This window comes from Sorex araneus, chromosome X (genome assembly GCF_027595985.1).
Source record: "Sorex araneus isolate mSorAra2 chromosome X, mSorAra2.pri, whole genome shotgun sequence".
Classification (NCBI taxonomy): Eukaryota; Metazoa; Chordata; class Mammalia; order Eulipotyphla; family Soricidae; genus Sorex; species Sorex araneus.
The window spans coordinates 154,269,466-154,294,877 of record NC_073313.1 but is presented as its reverse complement, the minus strand read 5'-3'; the positions used below and the strand labels follow the sequence as shown (position 1 = coordinate 154,294,877).

General features: G+C 44.3%; 2 pseudogenes and 1 gene segment (V, D, J or C); 2 read left to right on the top strand and 1 right to left on the bottom strand.

Annotated features, from left to right (window-relative positions):
• Positions 1 to 6,973: 6,973 nt before the first annotated feature.
• On the bottom strand, positions 6,974 to 7,538 carry LOC129399812 (ubiquitin-conjugating enzyme E2 W-like; annotated as a pseudogene).
• Positions 7,539 to 9,795: 2,257 nt separating this feature from the next.
• Positions 9,796 to 10,253, top strand: LOC129399975 (immunoglobulin heavy variable 3-23-like). The segment is given in 2 exon segments: positions 9,796 to 9,841; positions 9,943 to 10,253. Coding segments are annotated over 2 exon segments (357 nt in total).
• Positions 10,254 to 18,654: 8,401 nt separating this feature from the next.
• LOC101542808 (immunoglobulin heavy variable 1-2-like) lies at positions 18,655 to 19,095 on the top strand (annotated as a pseudogene).
• Positions 19,096 to 25,412: the final 6,317 nt, after the last annotated feature.

Genomic DNA, 25,412 nt, shown 5'->3' with positions numbered 1-25,412 from the left:
ATATTCTTTGCAAACAGTTATCAGATACAACTATATCATAATTTAATATGGAAAGAAATGAGTACTGCGAAAGGCAGTTTTATTTTGGATACTATTTTACAGAGAGACTGGTATGAAACAAATTTAAGTATGATTATAATTATAGCACAGCAAGTGGGGTGTTTGCCTTGCACCCGCCAACCCAGGTTTGATTCTGCCGCCGCTCTCAAAAAGCCTGGCATGCTACCGAGAGTGTCTCGTCCGCATGGCAGAGCCTGGCAAGCTACCCGTGGCGTATTCGATATGCCAAAAACAGTAACAACAAGTATCACAATGGAGACGTTACTAGTGCCCTCTCTAGCAAATCGATTAGCATTGGGATGTCAGTGATACAGTGATAAATGGTGGTTGTATTAAAAATTATGTTTTTATTTGCTTTTTTGGGTCACACCCAGCGATGCTCAGGGGTCACTCCTGGCTCTGCACTCAGGAATTACCCCTGGCCGTGCTCAGGGGATGATATGGGATGCTGGGAATCAAACCCAGGTCGGTGCATGCAAGGCATACACCCTAACCGCTGTGCTATCACTCCAGCCCCCTATATTAAAAAAATTAAACATAAACAAGGCAAACTATTTTCATTAGCAATTTGAAGTTCAAATGATTGTGATTATTTTAACTTGACGAAAACAGATTATTAAAATAAGTGAGGAGCCTCCTATTACCTGTTTCAATGTGTTTCATCAGCCAGTGCTCAATCCACCAGACAGGGTATGTGAGGTCAGAACTCCAATGGGACAAGGAGACCCAAGGTCAGAAAGTTTCCCCTTATAACAGACTGGGTCACCTCATGCAAATCCCTCACAGGCTCTGGAGTCAAATGCTCTCTGGGCTGTGGAGCTCACAGCTGTCTCCTCACTCAGGGCTGAGTCTCTGGGGAAGGCAGAGCTGTGCTCAAGAAGAAGATGATTCTGTGGAGTCTCATCCTCTGCCTGGTGACAGCCCCCCTGGGTGAGTGTCCCAGATGAGACAGGGTCTAGGGGAGGGGGTGACTGCAGGGACTGACAGTGATGGATTTTCCTTGTCACCAGGTGCTGTGTCTACTCTGACCCTGCAGGAGTCGGGCCCAGGACTGGTGGCCCCCTCCCAGACCCTCTCCCTCACCTGCTCTGTCTCTGGATTCTCCATCACAACCAGTGGTAACTGCTGGGAATGGATCCGCCAGCCCCCAGGGAAGGGTCTGCTCTGGTTGGGGGGCGTATATGTTGGAATGGAGACACCTACTACAGCCCGTCCCTCAAGAGCCGCGTCTCCATCACCAGCAACACGAACAAGAACCAGTTCTCCCTGCAGCTGAGCTCAGTGACCCCCGAGGACACAGCTGTGTATTACTGTGCAAGAGGCACAGTGAGGGGAAGTCAGGGTGAGCCCAGACACAAACCTCCTGAGACAGGCTGGGCTGCAGGAGCCTCCAGGGCCACCAGGAGGCGCTCACTACTAGGGGTCAGGCCCACAAAGGGAATCCTAACACCATAGTAACTAACCCACATTGTACTCAGCGGGGTCACACAGGGGTCCCTGTCCTGCCATCACTCATTCTCAAGTCAGGTCCATTCTCAAATCTCCCGCAAGGATCTCTGTGCCAACTTTCTCCAGGATCTCAGACTTCCTGCAGCCCCTGTTTCTGCCCAGCCACATGGAGGTGAAGGTCTCTGACCCTCCCCGCAGTGACCCCGAACACTCCTCTCCTGTCTGCTCCCAGGAGACTCTCACTCCCATGCTCAGGGACGCCCAGAGATGGACTCAGCCGAGTCTCCAGTCAGGGGGTGCCTGGTCACCTGAAGGACCAACTGTGACCGCTGAGTCTCCTCTTCTTCCTCACTCTGCTGTGTCCCTCTGTGCAGGGCTAAGGGAGGAGCTGCAGGAGAACTTGGGGGAAGCTACACCCCTCAGCTCATTCCTGGGCACTCACCCTGCAGGGCCTTCAGGAAGGGTCCCTGTATCTCATGAGTGCCTAAGGTCAGGAAAATTCTTTGGGCATCACAACTGCACTGGATAAAAGTAACACTGATCCCAGTAGTAGAATGCTCATTGATTACAAGCAAAAATATCATCTGAAAAACATACATCAATGATGATTGATTATTCATATGCTGTGCTCTTGGCATGCCATAACCAGGAAATCAGCGGCTGCAATTCCTTCTCATTCCGCACTCAGAACCCAGGGCCTCACGGTGTGTCCCCCAGACAGGGGCAGATGAGCTGAGTTGGCCAGAAAGAGGCAGGAATACTGATTGATTCCTCCTGCATCTGATTTTAGTCCATTTGGAACCTGAATGGCTTGGATGGTCATAGTTCATAGAGAAAATCTATTTTCTTGATAAAAAAAGTGTTCAGATAATATTCAAAGACACTGAATTGAAAGACACTACAAGAGGAGTATTTCTGTTGACAGACATTTGCCATTTCAATTTTCACAAGATGTCAATACCCAGCTGTTATTCAAAGATATTGATCCTTAAAGGGACTTGGAAATTCTACTGGCCTATGAATCAAACACCCATAGTAATATACTGGCAGTGACATTGATTTCCACAAGTTAAGTTTTTCTTTCTCAGCATTTCTGTCTTTGCACTGTGGCCCTTTGCTCTCCCTTTGCAGGACTTCCCCATGCGTCCCTTTCTCTGTAAACCAGACTTACTCTAAGGTCTCTGTGAGCTGAGATGGGACTCAGGCATGAGTGACCTCCACGTGGAGGCAGGAAGGATTCCCTTCTCCATGGGGCTGTCTCTGAACACACCTCTCTGGGGAAACTGCTGTGAATCAGGCTGGGCTCACTTCCAGTGCTCTGAAGGACCCCCCAGACCACAGGAGGGGGCTGCAGGGGCGCTGCCGACCACCAGAGGGCACTGGGCAGCCACCTTGGAAAGGCCTCAGCCCCACCAAAGGGCAAAGAGGGTCACCATGTGCTAGAAGCCCACACATGCCAATATTTTGTCACAACACAGAGACACTCAGCCCCCATCACCCCACCCACTCCCATCCATGCCCAGTTCCAGCGTCTTTCCTAGGACCCTTCCCCATCGCTCCCAGAGCGGCTCCACTTTCAAGGACACACTCACACTCACAACCCCCTCCTGTGGTCTGTCCTCCCTGGCCCTAACACTCACCCCACCAGGCCACCAGGACTTCAATGCCAGGATGAGGGAGTATTAATTGGTACTTTCCTGTTTGTTATTATTTTTATAGCTTTCTCTTTGATATTCATGTAAGATGTAGAGCAGTTTTTCCATGATTTTTCCCTCCTTTTAGAGAGCTTGTGTGACCTATTTTAAAAGTCTGGGGCTGACAGTAATCCAAGAAGCCTTTAGGCCTGAGTAAAAACCCATAATATAACCATAAAATGGAAGTATATTGAGAGTGAATCTTTGTAATAACACCCTACATCACTTGTATCCCGTGTCATCCTGTTGATCTTCGATTCGCTCAAGTGGGTGTCCGTAACATCTCCATTTGTAGCTGTCTTGCGCCAGTGTAGTCCAATGACATCTGCTCGCTCCAGGAACATGAAGAGCCTCAAATCTTTCATTCAGGGTCTTGATGAAGAAGTCTGACCCTCTCGTAGGTGGGCAGCCACACATTCTTTTGACATCCCGTGGAATCCAGTCAGTAACAGCTCTAGTCCAGTAGTCGTATCCAAATCACATTACGTGTCCAGCCCATCTGATTTCGATGCCTTGGCAAATGAGACGGCATCCCTGATTCTTGATCGTTGATGGAGTTCGGAACTCTGGATTCCTTCTCTCACTTGAGTGAGACATGATACTCCAAGCATAGCTCTTTCGATTCCTCTTTGGGAGACATGAATAGCATTCTTATCCTGTTTTCGTAGGGTCCAGGCCTCTGAGGTGTATGTTAGTGCAGGAAGAACAGTGGAGTCGAAAAGATGTGCCTGGAGCCTGAGGTTCTTCATCCTCTTATTTTTTTTTAAAACATTAAGCCTCTGTCAGATAAACAAATGGGACTACATTAAACTAAAAAGCTTCTGCACCGCAAGAGATACAGTGACCAGAATCCAAAGACTATCCACAGAATGGGAAAGGATATTTACACAATACCCATCAGATAAGAGGTTGATATCAATGGTATATAAAGCACTGGTTGAACTCTACAAGAAGAAAACATCCAACCCCATCAAAAAATGGGGCGAAGAAATGAACAGAAACTTTACCAAGGAAGAAATACGAATGGCCAAAAGGCACATGAAAAAGTGCTCTGCATCACTAATCATCAGAGAGATGCAGATCAAAACAACCATGAGATACCACCTCACACCACAGAGACTGGCACACATCCAAAAGAACAAAAGCAACCGCTGTTGGAGAGGATGTGGGGAGAAAGGGACCCTTCTACACTGCTGGTGGGAATGCCGGCTAGTTCAGCCCTTTTGGAAAACAGTATGGACGACTCTCAGAAAACTAGAGGTTGAGCTCCCATTTGACCCAGCAATACCACTGCTGGGAATATATCCCAGAGAGGCAAAAAAGTACAATCGAAACAACATCTGCACATGTATGTTCATCGCAGCACTGTTTACAATAGCCAGAATCTGGAAAAAACCCGAATGCCCCAAAACGGATGACTGGTTGAGGAAACTTTGGTACATCTATACAATGGAATACTATGCAGCTGTTAGAAAAAAGGAAGTCAAGAATTTTGTAGTTAAGTGGATGGGCATGAAAAGTTTCATGCTGAGTGAAATGAGTCAGAAAGAGAGAGACAGACATAGAAAGACTGCACTCATCTATGGTATATAGAATATCAGAGTGGGAGACTAATACCCAAGAACCGTAGAAATAAGTACCAGGAGGTTGACCCCATGGCTTCGCGGCTGGCCTCACGTTCCGGGGAAAGGGCAACTCAGAGAAGCGATCACCAACTACATTGTAGTTGAAGGCCATGTGGGGGAAGGGAGTTGCAGGCTGAATGAGGGCTAGAGACTGAGCACAGCGGCCACTCAACACCTTTATTGCAAACCACAACAGCTAATTAGAGAGAGAGAACAGAAGGGAATGCCCTGCCACAGTGGCAGGGTGGGGTGGGGGGGAGATGGGAGTGGGGAGGGTGGGAGGGACGCCGGGTTTACGGGTGGTGGAGAATGGGCACTGGTGAAGGGATGGGTTCCCGAACTTTGTATGAGGGAAGTATAAGCACAAAAGTGTATAAATCTGTAACTGTACCCTCACGGTGATTCTCTAATTAAAAATAAATAAATTATAAAAAAAAATAAAAATAAAAAAATATATAAAAAAAAAAGAACAAAAACAACCAGTGCTAATGTGGATGTGGGGAGAAAAGGGACTTTCACTCGTTGTTGGTGGGAATGTCGACTGGTCAAGCCTTTTTGGAAAACAATATGGACATTCCTCCAAAAACTAGAAATTGAGCTCCAATGTGACCCAGCAACACCACTTCTGGGACTATATCCCAGAGGTATACTGCAAAATAAAATACAGTAGAAATGAAAAAAAAAAACATTAAGCCTCTGTCAAAAATGTATTTCTTACTTTAGAATAAAGGATAGGAGGACAAGATGATACAAGTAAAGAAATTTACAAGAAAAAACGTGAAAAAAGTTTTCAATTAAAGTATAACAGTCAAACTTGACTTAAAACATAACAAAGGAAACAAAATAGCAAACAAAAATGTTTATGGATTTCCAAACTTAAATAATTAAAATAGTGTTTCAGCAGTAGGGCACATGCTGATGGCTGCAGGAAGTATAACAGAGTGTACTCTACTTGGAAAAATTGTCAATGTACAAATAACAAGCCCAATTATGGGCTGCAGCAGTTTATTCATTACTGCCATTTTTCTTACTTCCAAAATAAAGCCTTGATTAAATCATTCATACCCTATATTACTCATACCTTTACTTCAGATATTGAGGATTTAATTATATACAACAAATGAATTTATTTTTCACCATAGGGATAACATATTGTACCTCTCTGCCAATGTCACTTGAAAACCTTCCATGTCAAAACAATTTGACAGCAGGGGCTGGAGCGATAGCACAGCGGGTAGGGCGTTTGCCTTGCACCCAGCCGACCCGGGTTCGAATCCCAGCATCCCATATGGTCCCCTGAGCACCGCCAGGGGTGATTCCTGAGTGCATGAGCCAGGAGTAACCCCTGTGCATCGCCAGGTGTGACCCAAAAAGCAAAAAAAAAAAAACAATTTGACAGCAGATATAAACAATTCAATAAATATGCAGTGATCTTTCATTACAGTCCTTTAAAGATGCATGTTAATTCATGCTGTTAACCTCAGGATCGCAGTGCATAGAATCCAAATGCAAAGAGTTGGGGTAACTTTCAGAGAAATGTTGGATCCCACACTTTATTTACAATCCCATTATAACCGCAAGTTTATTTCATAGGCCCTATCATGCATTAATCACTGGGTGGCAGGAGTTAATGAAAATTTTTCCTGTTATCACGTCCATTGCCAGCAATGAACGTCCCCAAACCACCAAGGAAGTCACTGTTATTATTGCACAATACATGAGGACCTGGAACTTTTCCAAATGCTTACAAAAACAAAAATAAAAAATGGAATTATGTTTGACATTTCCTGACACCTGCATTAATACTGTATGACTAAAGCATGTCAGTTGCCTGGATTGAACCAGCGATCAACATGCGCCCAGAATGCACACGAGTAAAAATGCAGTCAAAAGAAGTAGTCTTCATTGCCTATAGGTCACTTCCAGTCAAAGGTTAAAGTTCAGGGGCCGGAGCGATAGCACAGCGGGTAGAGCGTTTGCCTTGGACGCGGCCGACCCGGGTTCGATCCCCGGCATCCCATATGGTCCCCCAAGCACCGCCAGGAGTAATTCCTGAGTGCAAAGCCAGGAGTAACCCCTGAGCATCGCTGGGTGTGACCCAAAAGAAAAAAAAAGTTAAAGTTCAAAGACTGAATGATCAAAGTGCTCATTTTCTCAGTAGGACTATCTTCTGCTAGGAGGATGATAACAGTGGCATCAACAAGTATCATCATGATACCACCATTTTGTTTTCTTTGGATTCTTGTTACATGTTCGAACATAAAAAGAATTATCTGGTGGTCGTCTCTTTTCTTTGCAGCTGGAGAGCATGCTAATAATGCTAAGACAAACGGACTGGACTGAAAGCGCTGGGGACCAGTCTTCTGTTAGAATGGATAAACAGATATGACCATTGCTATAAACATGAGGATGAAAAGGAATATTTTCACCAGTAAACATGACCTGAGGAGAGTCAAAAGGATATCTACTACTAAACTAAAACAGAAGTTGAAATTTTCTCCCTTCATATAAGGTACCTGGTGCACCTTCCATGTCTACAATCCACTGTGTAATTGAATTTTGAACACTTTTTTCATTTAAAGTCATCCCAGGAGGTGGGTCATTTTGTAAAGCCAACAGTTCTTTCTGTAGTCATTTCTAGGGAAAAATAGGTGGGGCGCAGTGGGGGTCACCTACAAACAAAAAGCTCGAAATCCTGCATTGACGCCATGATGGAACCCTTATTTGTCCTCTTAACCACTTCTTCGATGCTCTTGAAGGCGTTCCACGCCGCTCTCTTCCTCCTGCGCAGCTCAGGAGCCAGGTCATTTGTCATGTTTTGTTCTTGACCTAGATACACATAAGTGCTGCATTCAGAGATATTCATTCAATTGAGAGCAAATGGAGCATCAAGAACTAGTCCATTTCTCAAGAAGATTGTCTTTGTGAGATTCAGCTGCAGTCCGACCTTTCCACACTCATGGTTGAAGTCAGCCAGCATTTGTGCCGCTTGACTAATGTTTGGTGTTATTAGAACGGTGTCATCAGCGAATCGGAGGTGGTGTAGTTGCCAACCATCTATCTTCATTCCCATTCCTTCCCATTCCAGTTGTCGCATGACATTCTCGAGAGTGGCACTGAAGAGTTTCAGTGAAACAGTATTGCCCTGCCAAACTGGAGTAATGGTATTGCCCTGCCGAATCCCTTTCTTCATGTCAATAATTAATTCCTTGTAGAAGGGTGAGATCCTGGTGGTGAATCCGTAATACAGCTCACGGAGGATCCTCATGTACTGAATTTGAAAGCCCTGTTTGGCTAGGGCTTTGATGACCACTTCAGTCTCAACAGATTCTGTTGAAACACACTACATACACTTACAACAAGAATCAGTACTGCAGAGAGCATGAGGGAGGGGTGAGGCTAGTGGGAAGGAATACCATTGACCAAGGAGAAACACTGGGGTGAGGGATTTATTCACTGTTTTGGGGCCATGATCACTGCACTGGTGTCCATATATGTCAGCGCTTCTGAAACATTACTAATCTATAATCAGTATTCTGTTTAGGTGATGGCCTGTTGTGAATTTTATTACTATGCAAATGCTTACATGGTAATAAAGAGAAATAGAGCAAAAATTGATGTGAACACTCACACTCCATATACCTCCATGCACTCTGCTCTCCAACATACTCCAGATAAACACAAATTTAGCATAAAGACAACTTGTTTCATTACGGGGGAAAGTTCTTGATATCTATCTAACCCATATTTTGTTTATGATACTGGATTTCGTTTATTGTTCATTTGTTTTTCATTTTTAGGCCAGACCCAGTGATCCTCAGGGGTTCTTCCTGATCTGTATTCAGAAATGACTCTTAAAGGAATTCAGAGACCACAGGAACATAAGGGATTGAACCTGGTGCGGCCATATGCAAGGCAAGTGCCCTAACACTGTGCTATCTCTCAGCCCCTGTTTGTTTGGTTGTGTTGTTTGTGCCACTTTGGGTATACTTCTGGCTCTGCTCAGGGATCACTCCTGATGGTTTCATGGAAATCACATGGAGTGCAGGGAATCAACCTGATTAACTAGATGCAGGGGAGGAGTCTCCCTTCCCTAAAGCATCTGCATCTCTAGTTACGGGGACCGATCCTGGGGAACAGGGACCAACTGTGGGATCCTGTATGAATAGACAGAAACACTGAAGAGAGAAAGGGTGTTGCTCAGGGGACTCATAGCCTCATGGTCTGAGAGCTCCATATGCCTGACACTGACAGTTACTGCTTAGAACCAGGAATCATCAGGAGAAAGACATCCTAAGGTCAATTTTCTAACATGGTCTTAGTCTGTCTGAAATTAGCTCTTACATATCCAAGGGCTTTAGGACATGGGAATAAATACCTTTAGCCCCAGAGGTGTTCCCTCTGGGAGAAAGAGCAGAGACAGAGCAGATACAGGAGCCTGCCTCACGGGGTAATACCAGGGCTCTGTTTTCCGGCCATTCTGCTTTCCTGTTAATTATATTTTAACACTTGGTTCTCAAAACATTGATAACTCTGAGAGACTCTGTGGATTCTTATTGTCTAGACAGTGGGACCAACTCTTAAAATGTATTTTGATTACAGTGCACAAACTGTTTATGTTTTTATGTGTCATATCATATTATGAAATAGAACTAACACTGTACACAATATAGGTTTTATTAAAAAATAAAAATTAAGAACCAATTAAATCGGTAGTCATGTAATAATGAATACTCGAATATGGAGATTTTTATGGACTTTATCGTGGTCACAGGCACCCCAGAAACCTCACCTGCCCTGGAGTCCTCCCTTCTCTCTACAAGTTCAAAGAGAACTTTTTATAGAGAAGGAGGACATGCAAATATGACTCTCCACAGTGATGAAAACAGCCCAGCCCAGCCCCAGTTCTGGGAGAGGAGTCAGTTCAGGGGTTCCCAGGGCTCCATCCTGACTCACACAGAACCAGCATGGAGTCTGGGCTGAGCTGGTTTTTCCGGGTGGCTGTGTTAGGAGGTAACTCATGGGCGACAGAGACATGGAGCATGGGAGAGATGGGAGAGGCAGATCCTCTGTGTGAGAAGAGTTTCCTGGCCGGGATGTCTTTGTGTTTGCAGGGGTCCAGTGTGAGGTGCAGTTGGTGGAGTCTGGGGGAGACTTGGTGCAGCCTGGGGAGTCCCTGAGACTCTCCTGTGAAGCCTCTGGATTAAATTTTGGCGGCACTTCAATGAACTGGGTCCGCCAGGCTCCAGGCAAGGTCCTAGAGTGGATTTCACACTTTAGCACTGATGGTAGTACAAAGTATGCCGACTCTGTGAAGGGCAGATTCACCATCTCCAGAGACAACAGCAAGAACACACTCTATCTTCAAATGAGCAGCCTGAGGGAGGAGGACACAGCCCTGTACTACTGTGTGAGAACACAGTGAGGGAAAGGCCCTGTGTGCCCAGACACAAACCACCTGCAGGAGGAAGCAGGGTGAGCTTCAAGGCTGCAGGCCCCAGGAGGCTCTGAGGACTCACCCCGGAGGAAACGTTGCTCATGACCAGATGAATCGTGTTTCTGTGGAAATCAGGACTGGCCTGACCCTCAGCTCTCAGATGACACCAACCCTCCGTGTGGGTTGTGGCTGAGTCCTCCATCCCCACTCTGGGCAGTAATGACTTTATCACACTATCTCTTTTCTGATGAAAAGTTTCCAGTGACAGGACCATGTTACTTCCCTGGAGCCTGAGGGGCACATTATTCTCCTGTAGAATTAAAAAAAAACCCTGTTGGAGTTACCTGAAATTGAGCAACTCAGTAACTGAGGACTCAGGTGTGTATTATTGTGCAAGAGACACAGTGAGGGCAAATCCCTGTGATCCCAGACACAAACCTGCTGAGGGAGACAGGAGAGATGCAGGGGTGCGTGTGACCACCAGGGGGCGCTGTGATGCAGGGATTCCAGTGCTCTGCTCCAGGGGCAGGGGAGAGAAGCTGTAACGGGGGCAATTTCTTTACTCTGTAGGTGAAATATATGAACAAACTTTAATATATTACCTATATCCATTTTTATAACTACTTTTTATCTTATTACAAATTTGCTTATTTCTCTTCCTTCCTCAGAGTCTACTAGAGAGTGTTCTGTGTTGCTAGGTAAGGTGTGGTCGATTTTCTTTTTTCCATAAAGATCATTCATAAAGGAATGATAAAGATGTATAAAGATGTATATGTAAATGTACCTATACATATAAAGATGTATATGTATAATATAATACATACATACATGTATATATTTTTATACATGTAAAAAATGTATAAAGACAGAAAACAGAGATTTCTCTCGTTTCCTTCTTATTGTCACTGAGGGAACACGATGACAATGGTCTGAGTTTGATGCTTGTGGGTCACAAAATCCATGCGCTTCTCCCAGCACCAAATCCCCACAGACCTCCACATTCTGCTGTGGCCCCTGTGCTCAGTCTCTCCTTCCCAGTGATCTGAGCCCCCACCTGACTCCTCTCGGGAACCCCAGAGTGTGGTTAGGATGCAGGTGCCGTTATCATTAGATCCTGTCCATCCTGACACTCTGTTCTCTGTGTACCACAGATGAATGAAATTCTATGATTTGGCCTTCTCCCTCTGACACACTTTATTAATATTCTCTAGTTCCATTCATGGTGCAGAAAACGTTGATATTATGTCTTTTCTTAAAACTGCACAGTATCCCATTGTGCATAAACACCACAATTCCTTATCCACAAAATTGCCATTAAGAATTAGGATTGTTCCCATGCCCTGGCAACTATTCTAAATGCTGTAATATACACATGCTTACAAAAATTTTCTCAAATGACTGTTTTTACACTAGGTTGAAGTCACCAAAAATAGAATAAATTGTAACTTGGAGATTCTATTTTCACTTTTTAGAGAAATTTCAGTGTTTTCCATAGATAAGTTCCCACAAATGGACATTGAGAGCTTGTTTGGAGGTTCTAGCAGGGGAGCGCAGCTATTGGCCATCAACGGTCAACATCCAGAGAGAGACTTAAAAGCAAGCTGTCAGAAGAGAGATGCAGAGTCTCTTGCCCGCACGCCTGGCTGTCTTCCCCAGGGCTCCTCGGAGGGGATGGGCTCCAGCTTCCCTCCCCACCCCGAGCAGAGCTCCTGGCAGCTGAAGACCACCAAACCCAGCAACAGCCATGCTGGATGCCCCTCTCCACAATTCGGACAGGCCTCATGCATGAAGGTACCGGCAGAGGAACCCAGGTGTGTGTAATCCCATCAACGGCCAACATCCAGAGAGAGACTTAAAAGCAAGCTCTCAGAAGATATCTTTAGCCTTCTTCTCCCTCTGGGAGAAACTGGCAATCTTCTGAGAGTTTCCTGCCCACATGGGACAGCCTTGCAAGCTTCCCATGGTGTATTCACATGCAAAATCCAGTAACAAGCTGGATCTCATTCCCCTGACCCTGAAAGAGCCCCCAGTGCAACATTGTTGGGAGGGCCTAGTCGAGATAGACTTCTAAGATCTCAGGGAAAGGATGAAATGAGAGGTTACTGAGCCCACCCGAGAAATCAGTCATTAACGAGATTTTGTGATTGTGATTGTGAAGTTCCCACAAGCATAGAAAAAGTTTTTCCTTTGACAATGCTACAACACTGTTTGTTTCCAGTATTTTTCATATAAGCCATTCTCACTGGGGAGAGATGGTTTCATTGTCCTTTATATTAATCTTTCCCTCATAGTAAGTGTTGATGAACACCTTTTCATATGCCCACAGCCCATTGGAATGTTGCATTAGGAAAGAATCTGTTTATTTCCCACACCATATTATGATGAGTGATTTGTTCTGATGTTGAGTCTTGTGAGTTCTATGATTAACTTAGAGATTAGGTTCGATGTGCTGGATCTAAACTCAGCTTAGATCTGAGCTTCAGTGGTTACACATTTTCTCCCATTAAATAGGGTATTTTAATTTTATTGTTGTTTACATTACCATTAAAATCTCTTAATTGATTTAGTCCCATTTATTTATTTTAATTTATCTTATTTTTGGCAATGGCGTGAAACTATAGATGATCCCTCTAAGATCAGTGTCATGGAGAGACCAGCTTAGGTTTTCCTCTTTGTATTTTAAGAATTCTGCTCTCAATGCTGGACCATAAGTCCACTTTTAATTATATTTTGTATCTTGTGTGAGAGATGGATTTAATTCTTTCTTCTATTTTAGTTTTTGTGTGTGGTGTTGCTTTCCCAACAACATTTGTTGAAGAGATTTTCCTTGCTTCACTCCATAGGATGGAAACCTTTTCCAAAGATTCACCGTAAAAAATCTAAGGATTTATTCCGGGCTTCCATTTCTATGCAGTTGGACTGAGAGTTTATATTCCTGAAACTCACGGGTTAATTTCTATAGCTTCATGCTATTATTTAAAGTCTGTTCCCCAGGGGACATCCCAGGTCTCAGGGAGGCCCCATCAACACTATAACCCACAGTTATTCCTGCCACCGACCTCTGGCCCTCCCAGTCCCACTGAGAAAACACCACAGGTTTTGTCGCTGCCAGAAGTTATTAGAGCCACAGACCTAGCTGAATATAATGAGAAACTTCTCCAAATCCATGCTCAGATCACAGGGCACTCACACTGTTAGCTCCAAAAGAGCATCAGGAACAATGAGAAAATGATTCTCTTGTTTCAATGAATATGAATCCAGGTCAGAACATCAGAACATCCGATGCTTTCTGCATGTGCAGAGAGCAACAATCCTCTCAGTGCTCTCTGACCTGAAGAAAACACTGACAGGGAGACTCAGGAGTCTCAGTGAGAGAAGGAGGGAACAATGATCACTGTCCTTCAAACAGAACCGAAGGAGAGGAAGAACGAACAACAGGGCTGAATGAGGAAACAGACAGAACTGAACGCTGCAATTGTGTGTTGTGTGCGCATCTTGGCTACGGTACTTGGTGCTACCATGAACAAGACTATGATCATCTCCAGGAGTTAATGCTTTGGGGTTTCCAGAAGACACAGAAAGTACCCGAGGCTCAGCTTACTCTGAAGGGAAAGTGCTGAGCCCTGGTGACTCTCTGAGAAGGCAGTGGGGACTGAGTCCAGAGTCGAGTTTTTTTCACCCTGTGCTTGTGGAAGAAGGAACCACATCCTAGAACCTTGCTGTGTGCACAGAGGCCGAGTGAGGCCCTGCCCTGTGAAGACACATGAGGTATATCCCGACTCTGAAGCTGCAATAATCCACCCAAATTGGTCACAATTCTACTTGGGGACTCAGCGACTCTCTCAGCTGTTTTTGCACCTCACATTGAAGGTGACTTTGTGTTTGTGGATTGTGGTCAGCCAATGACAAATGTTTTTTGTTGCCCACAAGCGTTTACAATCAGCTGAGTTCAAACACATGTTTTTCTAACTTGTAGTTTCAGTTTTCCTCCCATAAACTCATCATAATTTTGGAATCAAGTTGAAACCAAAGTTTTCACCCATTTCATGCTCTTACTTGTCAGTCTCTCTGCTTTAAATGACCCAGTCAATGTAAGTGAAATGATGACCAGAATCAAAAGACAACCAAAAAATTGGGGAAAAATATCTGCCCACCCTCATACGATGTAGGACTTAAAAACACATGAAAATCACTTGTAGAACTTAATAAGAAAAAAGGTAACCCCATCTAAAATGGGGTTTCAAACAGATACATCCTTAAAGTAGACTTTGAGGTAGAGAATGCAGGAACAAATTCTCCTCATCTCTTATAAGAGAAATGCAAATCAAAACAATAATGACATACCATCTCATACCAGTGAGAAGGGCACACTCACAAAAAAAACAAAACATTCTGTGTTGGCATAGATGTGGGGGAAATGCAATCCTCATTCTCTGCTGGTGGGAATATTTTTAGCAGGGTCTGTTTGGATTGGGGCTGGAGCGATAGCACAGTGGGTAGGGCATTCGTCTTACAGGGGGCAAACTTAGGTTCGATTCCTCCACCCCTCTCAGAGAGCCCAGCAAGTTACCGAGAGTATTCTGCCCACACAGCAAAGCCTGGCAAGCTACCCGTGGCATATTAGATATGCCAAAAACAGTAACAACAAGTCTCACAATGGAGATGTTACTGGTGCCCTCTCAAGAAATCAATGAAAAATGGGATAACAGAGCTACAGGCCTATTTGGAAATGAAAACTTGGACACTGCCCAATATTCTAAGCACTGAGCTTCCATGTGATCCAGAAATTCCATTCTTGGTACTGGAATTCCTATAGGACCCAAAACAATAATTTGGAAATATATTTACATGTCTGTGTTTACTGCATCACAATATTGAATTCAAAATAGCCAAATCTGAAACAAACCAAGTGCCTTAGAATAGATGCCAGGAATACAGTACATCTACACAGTGGAATACTATGCAGCCACCAGAAAAAATGAAATCATGAAATTCACTTATAATTGGAGGGATACAGAGTATCAGGGTGAGTAAAGTGAGTCAGAAGGAAAGGGACATGTATAGAATAATTGCACTCTTCTGTTGTATTTAAACTTTTGTATGAGATTAACAATAAGTGCCAGGAAACACAGGGGCCAGAAGGACTGCTTAATGGTTGGAAGCTTGCTAGAAGTGTGTGTGTGGAGGCGGGGGGAAGGACAGAGAAGGACCAGTTTGACAGGAATAGTTAGATATGATCTTCTGGACATGGACTGAGTGTTGAAATTAAGAAAAGGGACATACATGATAACCTTTCAGTGTCTGCATTGCAATTTATAGACACTAGAGACAGATAAAGGGAGAGAGAGAGAGAGAGAGAGAGAGAGAGAGAGAGAACCTATTTCAGATCATAGGGACCAATAAAGAAGAAAGACAGCTCACATGATGATGACAAGATTCTGTGTTTGGGCTGTCTTTGTCCTTCCTGTCACAATCTATGGTATCTATCTCTCTCATCAACTCTCTCTGTTTCTCTCTCAGCATCCTTGAATTTCTGTAAGCAAATTTCTTTCGATATTACTATTTTACTTCTGTCTCCATCTCCCTTTTTCTAGTATTCACAGAGGGACAGAAAGTGAATCTCTGAGTTTCCCTTGTTCAGGTTTTCTTTTGTGCTGGGTGGAAAGATGTTTTCCAGACCTCTAACATGTCTGATCAGAAATCAGAACTCAAGCCTTTTTCCCATTTGGAGAAGCCCATGTGCTCTCATGAACACGGCTCTCTCTTTCTCACCCTTTGCATTTCTCTGAGTAAATTTGTTCAATTAATACTTTTCTCCATCACTGAAAAAGTCAGAGTTCAAGACATATGTGCCATAAAGCTCGACTTTCTGGAGCCTGACCAGAGTCATGAGGAAGGTCCTAAGATGCTGCCTCTCAAGCAAGCCTGTGTCATGGCTGTCAACAGCTTGGAACTCTGATGGAACAGGGCTGGGGTCAGCATGTCACAATGCAGCTGCTCTCTGTCATAAATTACCTGTCTTGTGTTATACTTAGATGAGGTTAAACAAGAACTGTAATAGGCTACTGTGCAGGCCTGCCTAAATGTAGATATATTGAGAGTGAGGATATGGAATGTATGGGAGTGGAATGTAAAGATTTATGAGGTGGTCTGGCTTATTTCCTCAGGAATGCTGTAGATCATTAGTTTACAAGATAATATGTAATTTAATGTGTTTATGTGTGATTTGATGTATTATGAGAGATATTCTGGATGTTTTGATCATTAACCCAATAATAGGAAGCTGCAGTTACCGATCAGTGCTGATTTTCCTGAGCGAGCTGCAGCCCTCCATTGATCATTCTACATGCCTTGTTTGACTCTGCACCCCCACCTGATCACTCGATCGAGAATTAAGATTTATTAATTTAATTTCTTAGTCAGGAAATAGGCTGTAGCGATAGCACAGCAGGTAGGGCATTTGTCTTGCACGCGGCCAACCTGGGTTCGATTCCTCTGCCCCTCTCCGAGAGCGCAGCAAGCTACCAAGAGTATCTCGCCCACATGGCAGAGCCTGGCAAGCTACCCGTGGCATATTTGATATGTCAAAAACAGTAACAACAAGTCTCACAATGGAGACATTACTGGTGCCCACTCAAGCAAATCGATGAGCAAAAGGATGACAGTGATTGAGGAAATACGGCAGTATTTCCTGGCCCTCTACAGAGCTCGGCAAGCTACTGAGAGTATCTCACCTGCACGGCAGAGCCTGGCAAGCTACCCATGGCATATTTTATATGCCCAAAACAGTAACAATAATGGATCTCATTCCCCTGACCTGAAAGAGCCCCCAATATGCAACTGGGCAACACTATCATGTGACAGGGATGAATAGAAAGATTACTGGTGCCCGCTTCAGCAAATTGATGAACAACGGGATAAGTGACAAGTGACAATTTCTTATTCACTTGTTTCACAAATACTGCTATAGAATAAACTTTTGGGCAGCTGTGTTAGATTCATACGTGGTTTTTGAAAAACTATAATTAATTTAGCAAATTTAATATAATTTTGTATATATTAAAGTCTTTACTTACATATTTAAACCCTCTTTTAGTCTGATGCGTTTTACTATTCTTATTTGAATGAATGAAGTATTTATTGTATCACATAATCTCAGCAAAAACACAAAGTGTCACCTTTTAATTTTTATGTGTATAAATACTTGATTTGCCAATATTTTCCTAAGATGCATCCACCTGAGCAATTCTTGAGCATAGAGCCAGGAGTATGCCCTCACAACTGCCAGATGTGACTCAAAATCAAAACAAAAGGTCCATAAAAGAATATGACTCATGAGCAAGGCTTCTGAAGCGAAATCCCAGGATTCTATCCTGTGTTAGAGACACCAAGAGGTTAATACCCCTGAGAGCTCAGAGGCTCATCCTACAGGATGGGAACTGGGCTGCAGGGGGCGCCAATTCCCAAGAGCACAGAGTTGCAAGGTTGAAGGGTTGTACAGAGGTAAAAATCTCCTGAGAAGAGGATTTCGTTCTTCAATAAAACTAAGTTTCCCTTTCTCAAGAAAACCAAAATTAAAATAAGTATAGGACACAGCGAGCATCCCGCCCACACAGCAGAGCCTGGCTAGCTACTCCTGGCGTATTTGATATGCCAAAAACAGTAACAACGGGTCTCATTCCCCTGACCCTGAAAGAACCTCCAATACAGCAGCATTGGGAAAGACGAGTAAGGAGAGCTGCTAAAATCTCAGGGCTGGGATCAATGGAGACATTACTGGCACCCGGTCAAGTAAATAGATAAAAAACAGTATGACAGTGACAGTGAGATAGGACATAGGAGGTTAAATTGTGCATAGATATCCTATTGGGAGAAACATTTATCATATTGATAAGGCAGTAAAACCTGTATGCAGGTGGCGTTTCTGGATTTCCTAATATCTCCACTGGAGCATTAGGTTGGTTTTGTAGTCTCACTGTAGTATCCCTTGGGGAATTCCAGGATCCCAGAAATAACCTCAAAGCCCAGGTGTCTCCAGATGTGCCGAGGCCATACAGATGTGGAGGGCCCTTAAGGGAAGGTTCTGAAAGGGCTTGGACCTCCGGAGGGGGAGCTCTGTGTGCACAGAATTCTGGCAAAGGGCAGGATCTCATCTCTTCAACAAGGATCCAAACTGGGACCTCTTCATTCCCCTTGAGGATGGACCCCGTGGCTTCCACCAGACCCTTCACAGGTTGGATCAGGCCTTCAGCTATGAATTCGACCTTCTCATGAATATGCAAATTACACGAGGGACACTGAGTTAAATACAGATGTGTCTGTGTCCTGACAACCTCACACAGCAGGCACACCCACACCTTCAGAAGCTCCTGAGTGCACGGTCCCTGCCATGGACTGGACCTGGAGAATTCTCTTCCTTGTGGCAGTGGCTGCAGGTATGCGTCCCCATTCCTTGGGCTGAGGGAACGGGGCCAGTCAAGTGGAGTCCACCCACTCCTGTCTGCTGTCCACAGGTGTGAACTCCCAGGTACAGCTGGTGCAGTCAGGGGCTGAGGTGGGAAAACCTGGGACATCAGTGAAGATCTCCTGCAAGGCGTCCGGATACACCTTCACCAACTATGAAATGCACTGGGTGCGGCAGGCCCCGGGATAAGGGCTCGAATGGATGGGATAGATATACCCTGAAGATAGTGATACAAACTATGCACAGAAGTTCCAGGGCAGACTCACACTCACTGCAGACACATCCAAGGACACAGCCTACATGGAACTGAGTAGGCTGAGCACTGAGGACACAGCCATGTATTACTGTGCGAGAGACACAGTGTGACAACCACATCCTGAGTGTGTCAGAAAACTGAGGGGGAGGCAGCTGTGCTGGGTGAGGAGATGACAGTGGCGCTAATCTCCTGACTTCCTCCTTAGAGAGTCCGGGTCTGAGACACAGAATGTGGCTCACAGGGTAGCCTTCATTGAAGGAAAGTCTCAGGATCTCTCTCTGTCCTTCAGCAACAGCCCAGAGGAAGACGGCTTCTCTCTAGAACTTCTGGAGTCACTCATCTGTTCTTGTTGAATTTTGCATTTCCCAGACACTAGTGGAAAAAGATCTTGTAAGTATTTTTGGGGTTTTTCAGGTTCTTGTATTGTTTCCTCTAGAACAGTCCTTCACTCCTGTTTGCTGTGTGACAGAGCTCCTTGTGTTTCACTGTTACCACAGGAGCTTACGCATGTCAGTGTGTGCTGGGACCATTACAGGTTTGGGTCCATAGCTCCAGTCCAGGAAAATCTTTGAGTATTCTACATTGTTTTTGGCAAATAGACCATGTTATTTATTAAATGTAAATAAATGAACATCAGTGCTGAACTTCATTTTCATTTCTCAGCATCACATACGTGGCACTCGGCAGGACACGGGGACACAGGACACCAGCGATGGTGGTAGAGTGACTGAGGCTCCAGAGAGAGAAGCAGAAGGGCTTGAGAGAGAGAAGCAGTGGGGCTCCAGAGAGAGAAGAAGGGCTCTGGAGAGAGAGATAGGAAGGGAGCAGAGGAGAGTTTAGAGACAGAGATAGAGAGACAGACAGAGGAGAGCACAATGGCACACACAGAAGCAGTGCACAAAGGAAGAAGTAGAGAGGGGAGGAGAGCCAGAAAGAGGAGGAAGTAAAAGAGAGTCAGGGTGTCGTCAGAGAAAGTAGCGGTCAGAGTCAGTATCCAGGGAAAAAGAAGCAGAGAATGGAAGAAGAAGCAGAGAAAGGGAGGAAGAAGAGTCAGAATCCAGAAAGTCAGAGAGAGTCAGAGTCAGAATCCAAGGATCTGGGATCTAGGAATGACGGGGTAGGAAGGAAGAGTGTGTGATAGGAGAGATGAGAGATTGAATAAACAGACAACTAATCAGCAACCAACTTGGTCCTCGTTCTTCCTTTACCTGTCCACTGCCAACAGCCATCCTGATCCAGTCCATACACAGTGGCTTGAGAACACTGAACACGGACGGCGAGAGAGAGTCAGAGCTGCCCCGCGAGTCCGTGAACACACATCACCCTTCCGCTGGCAGCAACATGGACCGGCAGAGTCTCCTGATCTAGGCCTCAGATGCTCCTGCTACTCCCTCCATCCCCATGTCTCATGCATCCAAGAGGAGATTCCCTGGGTTCTGGCTTTGCCTGCCTCAATTTTACTAGGAAATTAAGACTGGTGATTAAGCCATGGGCAGAGCCTGGCAAGATACCCATGGCGTACTCGATTTACCAAAAACAGTAAGGATAGGTCTCATTCCCCTGACCCTGAAAGGTCCCCCAATTTTTCAGATGAGTAATTAGAGGCCGCTAAAATCTCAGGGCTGGGAGGAATAGAGACATTACTAGTGCCTGCTCAAATAAATCGACAAACAAAGGGATGACAGTGACACAGTGATTAAGCCTCAAAGTTTGAACTCCCTTGTAATTAAAAAATTAAAAGCCAAGAATTTCCACTTTGGGGGCTGGAACGAAAGCACAACGGGTAGGGTGTTTGCCTTGCATGTGGCCAACCCAGATTCAATTCCCAGCATCCCATATGGTCCCCCGAGAACTGGCAGGAGTAATTCCTGACTGCAGAGGCAGGAGTAATTCCTGTGTATAGCCAGGTGTGATCGCAAAATAAAAAAAAGGAATGTCCCCTTTGTTTCAGCTATTTTCCCAAATCTTTCTTTCTGGGTTTCTGGAAAAATCAACACAAAACATGGACTCATTTGTTACCAGCCCATGTCCATATATTTGCTCATGGGTGTCTATTCTCTAAATCCAGTGAAACAAAGTGGTAATTCTTGGCTATTAATTTTTGAATTTTGTAATTCAAAAGCCCCAAACTTAGTGGCATAATCACTAGACTTCATTTCCTAGTAAAACTGAGGCAGGTGAAAGCAGACCCCAGGGAAGCTCATCTTGGATGCATGAGAAATGGGGATGGAGGGAGTAGCAGGAGCATCTGAGGACTAATCAGGAGACTCTATGCCGGTCCATGCTGCTCCGGCTTTTCTGGGCACATCCCAGATTGTGTGACTGGCTGGGCAATGAACTTCCCCCCATAATGATACCTTAAGGTCTAGGTTCTGCAGGAGGAAGAGAGACGTATAAGTGACCACATCTGCTGCCTCCTACTGAGAACAGAAAGCTCTTGTGAGAATCTATTCCTGAACTGCCCAGGTCCTTCACACCAGGCCATACTGGAAAAGAGACAGTGGCCACTTTGATCACATGTCATCTCCACCTCTCTCCTTATCTAATGGCTTCCAAAAGAATTCCGAATGGAATCTGGAGACACAAATAATCACATAGGGGAAGGGTTCCACAATCTATTTAGGAGGTGGTCTTGTAATATCTGGATTTTATCTCAGAGAAAACTATTTGCTGAAGCAAAGGGAACCATAGAGAATTAATTAAAAGATGTCTTATGGTCCAGCTTTGATAGCAGAATCCTTAAAATACACAGAGTAAAAGCTCAGTTGTACAGTGGGTAGGGTGTTTGCCTTGCACGCCGCTGACCCAGGTTCAATTTCTCAGCCCCTCGCAGAGAGCCAGGCAAACCACCCAGAGTATCCCGCCCACACAGCAGAGCCTGGCAAACTACCTGTGGCATATTTGATATGTCAAAAACAGTAACAACAAGTCTCACAATGGAGACGTTACTGGTGCCCGCTCAAGCAAATTGTTGAACAATGGGAGACACTGCTACAGTGCTTATGTCTGTTGTGGTTTACTTTAGAGCAATGTCCTTTTTGTATAGACACAGGAAAACAGCTAATCCTATGCTTTTATAACTTGAGAGTTAATTTGCTGGATACTGTGCAGTTATAAGAAACGAGAAAATATCAGTGTTTTCTGCACCATGGGTGGAACTAGAGAATATCAATTAAATGAAGTTTGTTGGAGGGAGAAGGACAAAGATTCCAGAAAATATTCCAGAAACCTCAACAGGGGTTACCCACAAATTTGATCTCTCCGATAAAGAATTAAAAAATGAAAACAAAAGAATTCAGAGATGAAACGTAGAAGATGTTCAATGAACTAAAAGTAATGGTGGAACAGCCACCAACAAATTAAAGGAGGACATGAAATAAACAGTGGAATGGACAGCCATGAAAATACACAAATAAATAAGAGCAGAATTCAGAAAGCTACAAACAGAAGTATCACGAATAAAGGTTTCAGTAGATGAAATAAAAACAATCTCATTCATCTGTGGTACACAGAGAACACATTATGGTACACATTATCATTATCCAATGATAAGGGCCCCTGCATCCTAACCACACTCTGGGGTTCCCTAGAGGAGTCGGGTGGGGCTCAGATCACTAGGAATAAGAGGCCGAGCACAGGGGCCACAGCAGAGTGTGGGGGTCTGTAGGGAGTTCGGCTGGGAGAAGTGCAGGGAGTTTTTGACCCACCAGCATCAACACTCAGACTATTGTCTTCGTTTCCTCAGTGACAATAAAGAAGGTAATGGGAGAAATCTCTCCTTTACTAGAAAAAGGAAAGATCTTTATTGGAAGAAATATCGACCTCACCCGACCTAGCAGGATATAACAGTCTCTAGTGAACTCTGAGACAGGAAGAGGAATAAACAAATTTATACTAAAACAGGAAATAATAGCACAATTTAAATACTTGGTTCATTGAAGTTGTTTTTTATATTTCAACAAGAGAAAGAAGGTGCCCCCCTTACATCCCCCCTCAACCTGCCCCAGGGCACAGCCCTGGAGTCTGGGAGAGAGGTGCTGACTGTGGCTCTGAGTACTCAGGCCTGACCCTGGGGCCTGTCAGAGCTGGGTCACTTCTTCCAGCACAGGAAACATGCTGAGGAGCTCTCAGGAAACAGGATTTGCTGAGGGGGAAACGGCAGCTGGGGAGGAGAGTCCCCGTGTCTCAGGTCCCTGATGAACAATCCCAGGCCCCCCAGGGCCTCTACCCTGTAGACAGGCCCCTGCCCTTCCTTGTCTGTGTGGTGGCATCTGTTATCCAACTGTCTGGGCAAAATTTGGATTTGAACAGCCAGGTTTATTGTTACATTGAATACTGACAGAGTTGAGTTGTACCCAATGTTCAATCAAATTTTACAGTAGTTTCTTCTCAGACTTATCTTGGATGAAGAATTCTTCCCCTGAAGCAGATTTACCATAACTGTTTAAGGGAGTTGTTTGCTTGCAGGATTATTTTCCATCCTTTGACTTTGAATCTGTGTTTGCTCTGACCAGATGTGTTTCTTGTAGGCAACAGTATGTTGGGTTCAGTTTCTGAATCCATTTTGCCACTCTATGTTTCTTAAATGGTGCATTTAGACCATTGACATTGAGAGAGATTATTGTCATGGTGTCATGAGTTTTTGTGCCATTTTTCTGTAGGGGTTTGTTGCACTTGTAGGGGGTTTGCTTTTCTTATAGTAGCCCCTTTAGCCTGTCTTTTAAGTTTTGTTTTGAGTCTATGAAGTTCCTGAGCTATTGTTTATCCATGAAATAGTGTATCGTTCCTTGAAGTTTGAGTGAAAGTTTAGCTGGATAAAGTATTCTTTTCTTTTTTTTTGGGGGGGGTGCTTTTTTTTTATTTTTAACTTTTTAACTTTTTTCAAATTTTATTGAATCACTGTGAGTTAGTAATAAGTTTTCATGTTTAGGTTACAATCTCACAATGATCAAACACCCATCCCTCCACCAGTGCACAATCCGCACCACCAATATCCCGGGTATAGCCCCTCTTTCCCACCCTCCCCCTGCCTCTATGGCAGACAATATTTCCCATACTCTCTCTCTACTTTTGGCATTATGGCTTGCAACAAAGACACTGAGAGGTCATCATGTTTGGTCCATTATCTACTTTCAGCATGCATCTCCCATCCCAACAGCAAAAAAAGCACAGTAGAAATGACATCTGTACCTATATATTCATTGCAGCACTGTTCACAATAGCCAAAATCTGAAAACAACCCGAGTGCCCTAAAACACATGATTGGTTAAAGAAACTTTGGTACATCTGCACAATAGAATACTATGTAGCAGTTAGGAGAGATGAACTCATGAAATTTGCTTATAAATGGATAGACACGGAGAGTATCATGCTAAGTGAAATGAGTCAGAAAGAGAGGAACAGACATAGAGGGACTGCACTCATTTGTGGAGTATAAAATAACATCACATGAGGCTGACACCCAAGGATAGTAGATACAAGGGCCAGGGGGATTGCCCCATAGCTGGAAGACGGCTTCATTAGTAGAGGGGAGGAGACAGACAGAATAGAGAAGGGATTACTAAGAAAATGATGGCTGTAGGATAAAGTACTCTTGATGAGGCATTCACTTCATTGAGTTCTTTCATTATATCCCACCATTGTCTTTGGGCTTGTTTGCTTTGGGAGGGTTTCCTTTGGTTTGCTGTACATCTAAGGGGTGAACCTTTGAATGTGATTTCCTTCTTTGACCTTGCTGCTTGCAGTATTGTGTCTCTATCCATGGCATCCATCATTCTGACTATGATATGTCGTGGTGTCTCTTTATTAGGGTCCCTTTTACTTGCATACTTCGGGCTCCTTGGATTCGGATGCCCACATTCTCCAGCTCTGGGAACTTCTCTGCAATGATATCTTAAGCTGTGGCTTTTTCATTGGGGTTTCTTCCCTGTCCCTCTAGTACTCTGATGATTCTTATGCTGTTCCTCTTGAGTTCATCTCCAAGGACTCTGATTTGCCCTAGAGCTATTTTGAGGTCTTTTCCCATTGTTTGTTGTTGCCTGTAAGCTTTCTGAAACTCATCTTCAAGATCACTGATTCTGTCTTTGGCTGTAGCCATTCTAGTGTTGAGTACACCCACTGAGTTTTTTATTTCATCTTGCAGCTGACCTGGATTCAATTCCTCTATCCCACTTGGAGAGCCTGGCAAGCTACCGAGAGTATACCATCTGCATGGCAGAGCCTGGCAAGCTACCCGTGGCATATTCGATGTGCCAAAAACAGCAGTAACAAACAGTCTCATGATGGAGAAATTACTGGTGCCCACTCGAGCAAATCAATGAACAATGGGACAACAGTGCTACAGTGCTACCGAAACCTTTATTTGTGAGAATTCTGTTTGTAGCTTTCTAATTTCTTCTCTCATTTCTTCCTATATTTTTTTAGTTTT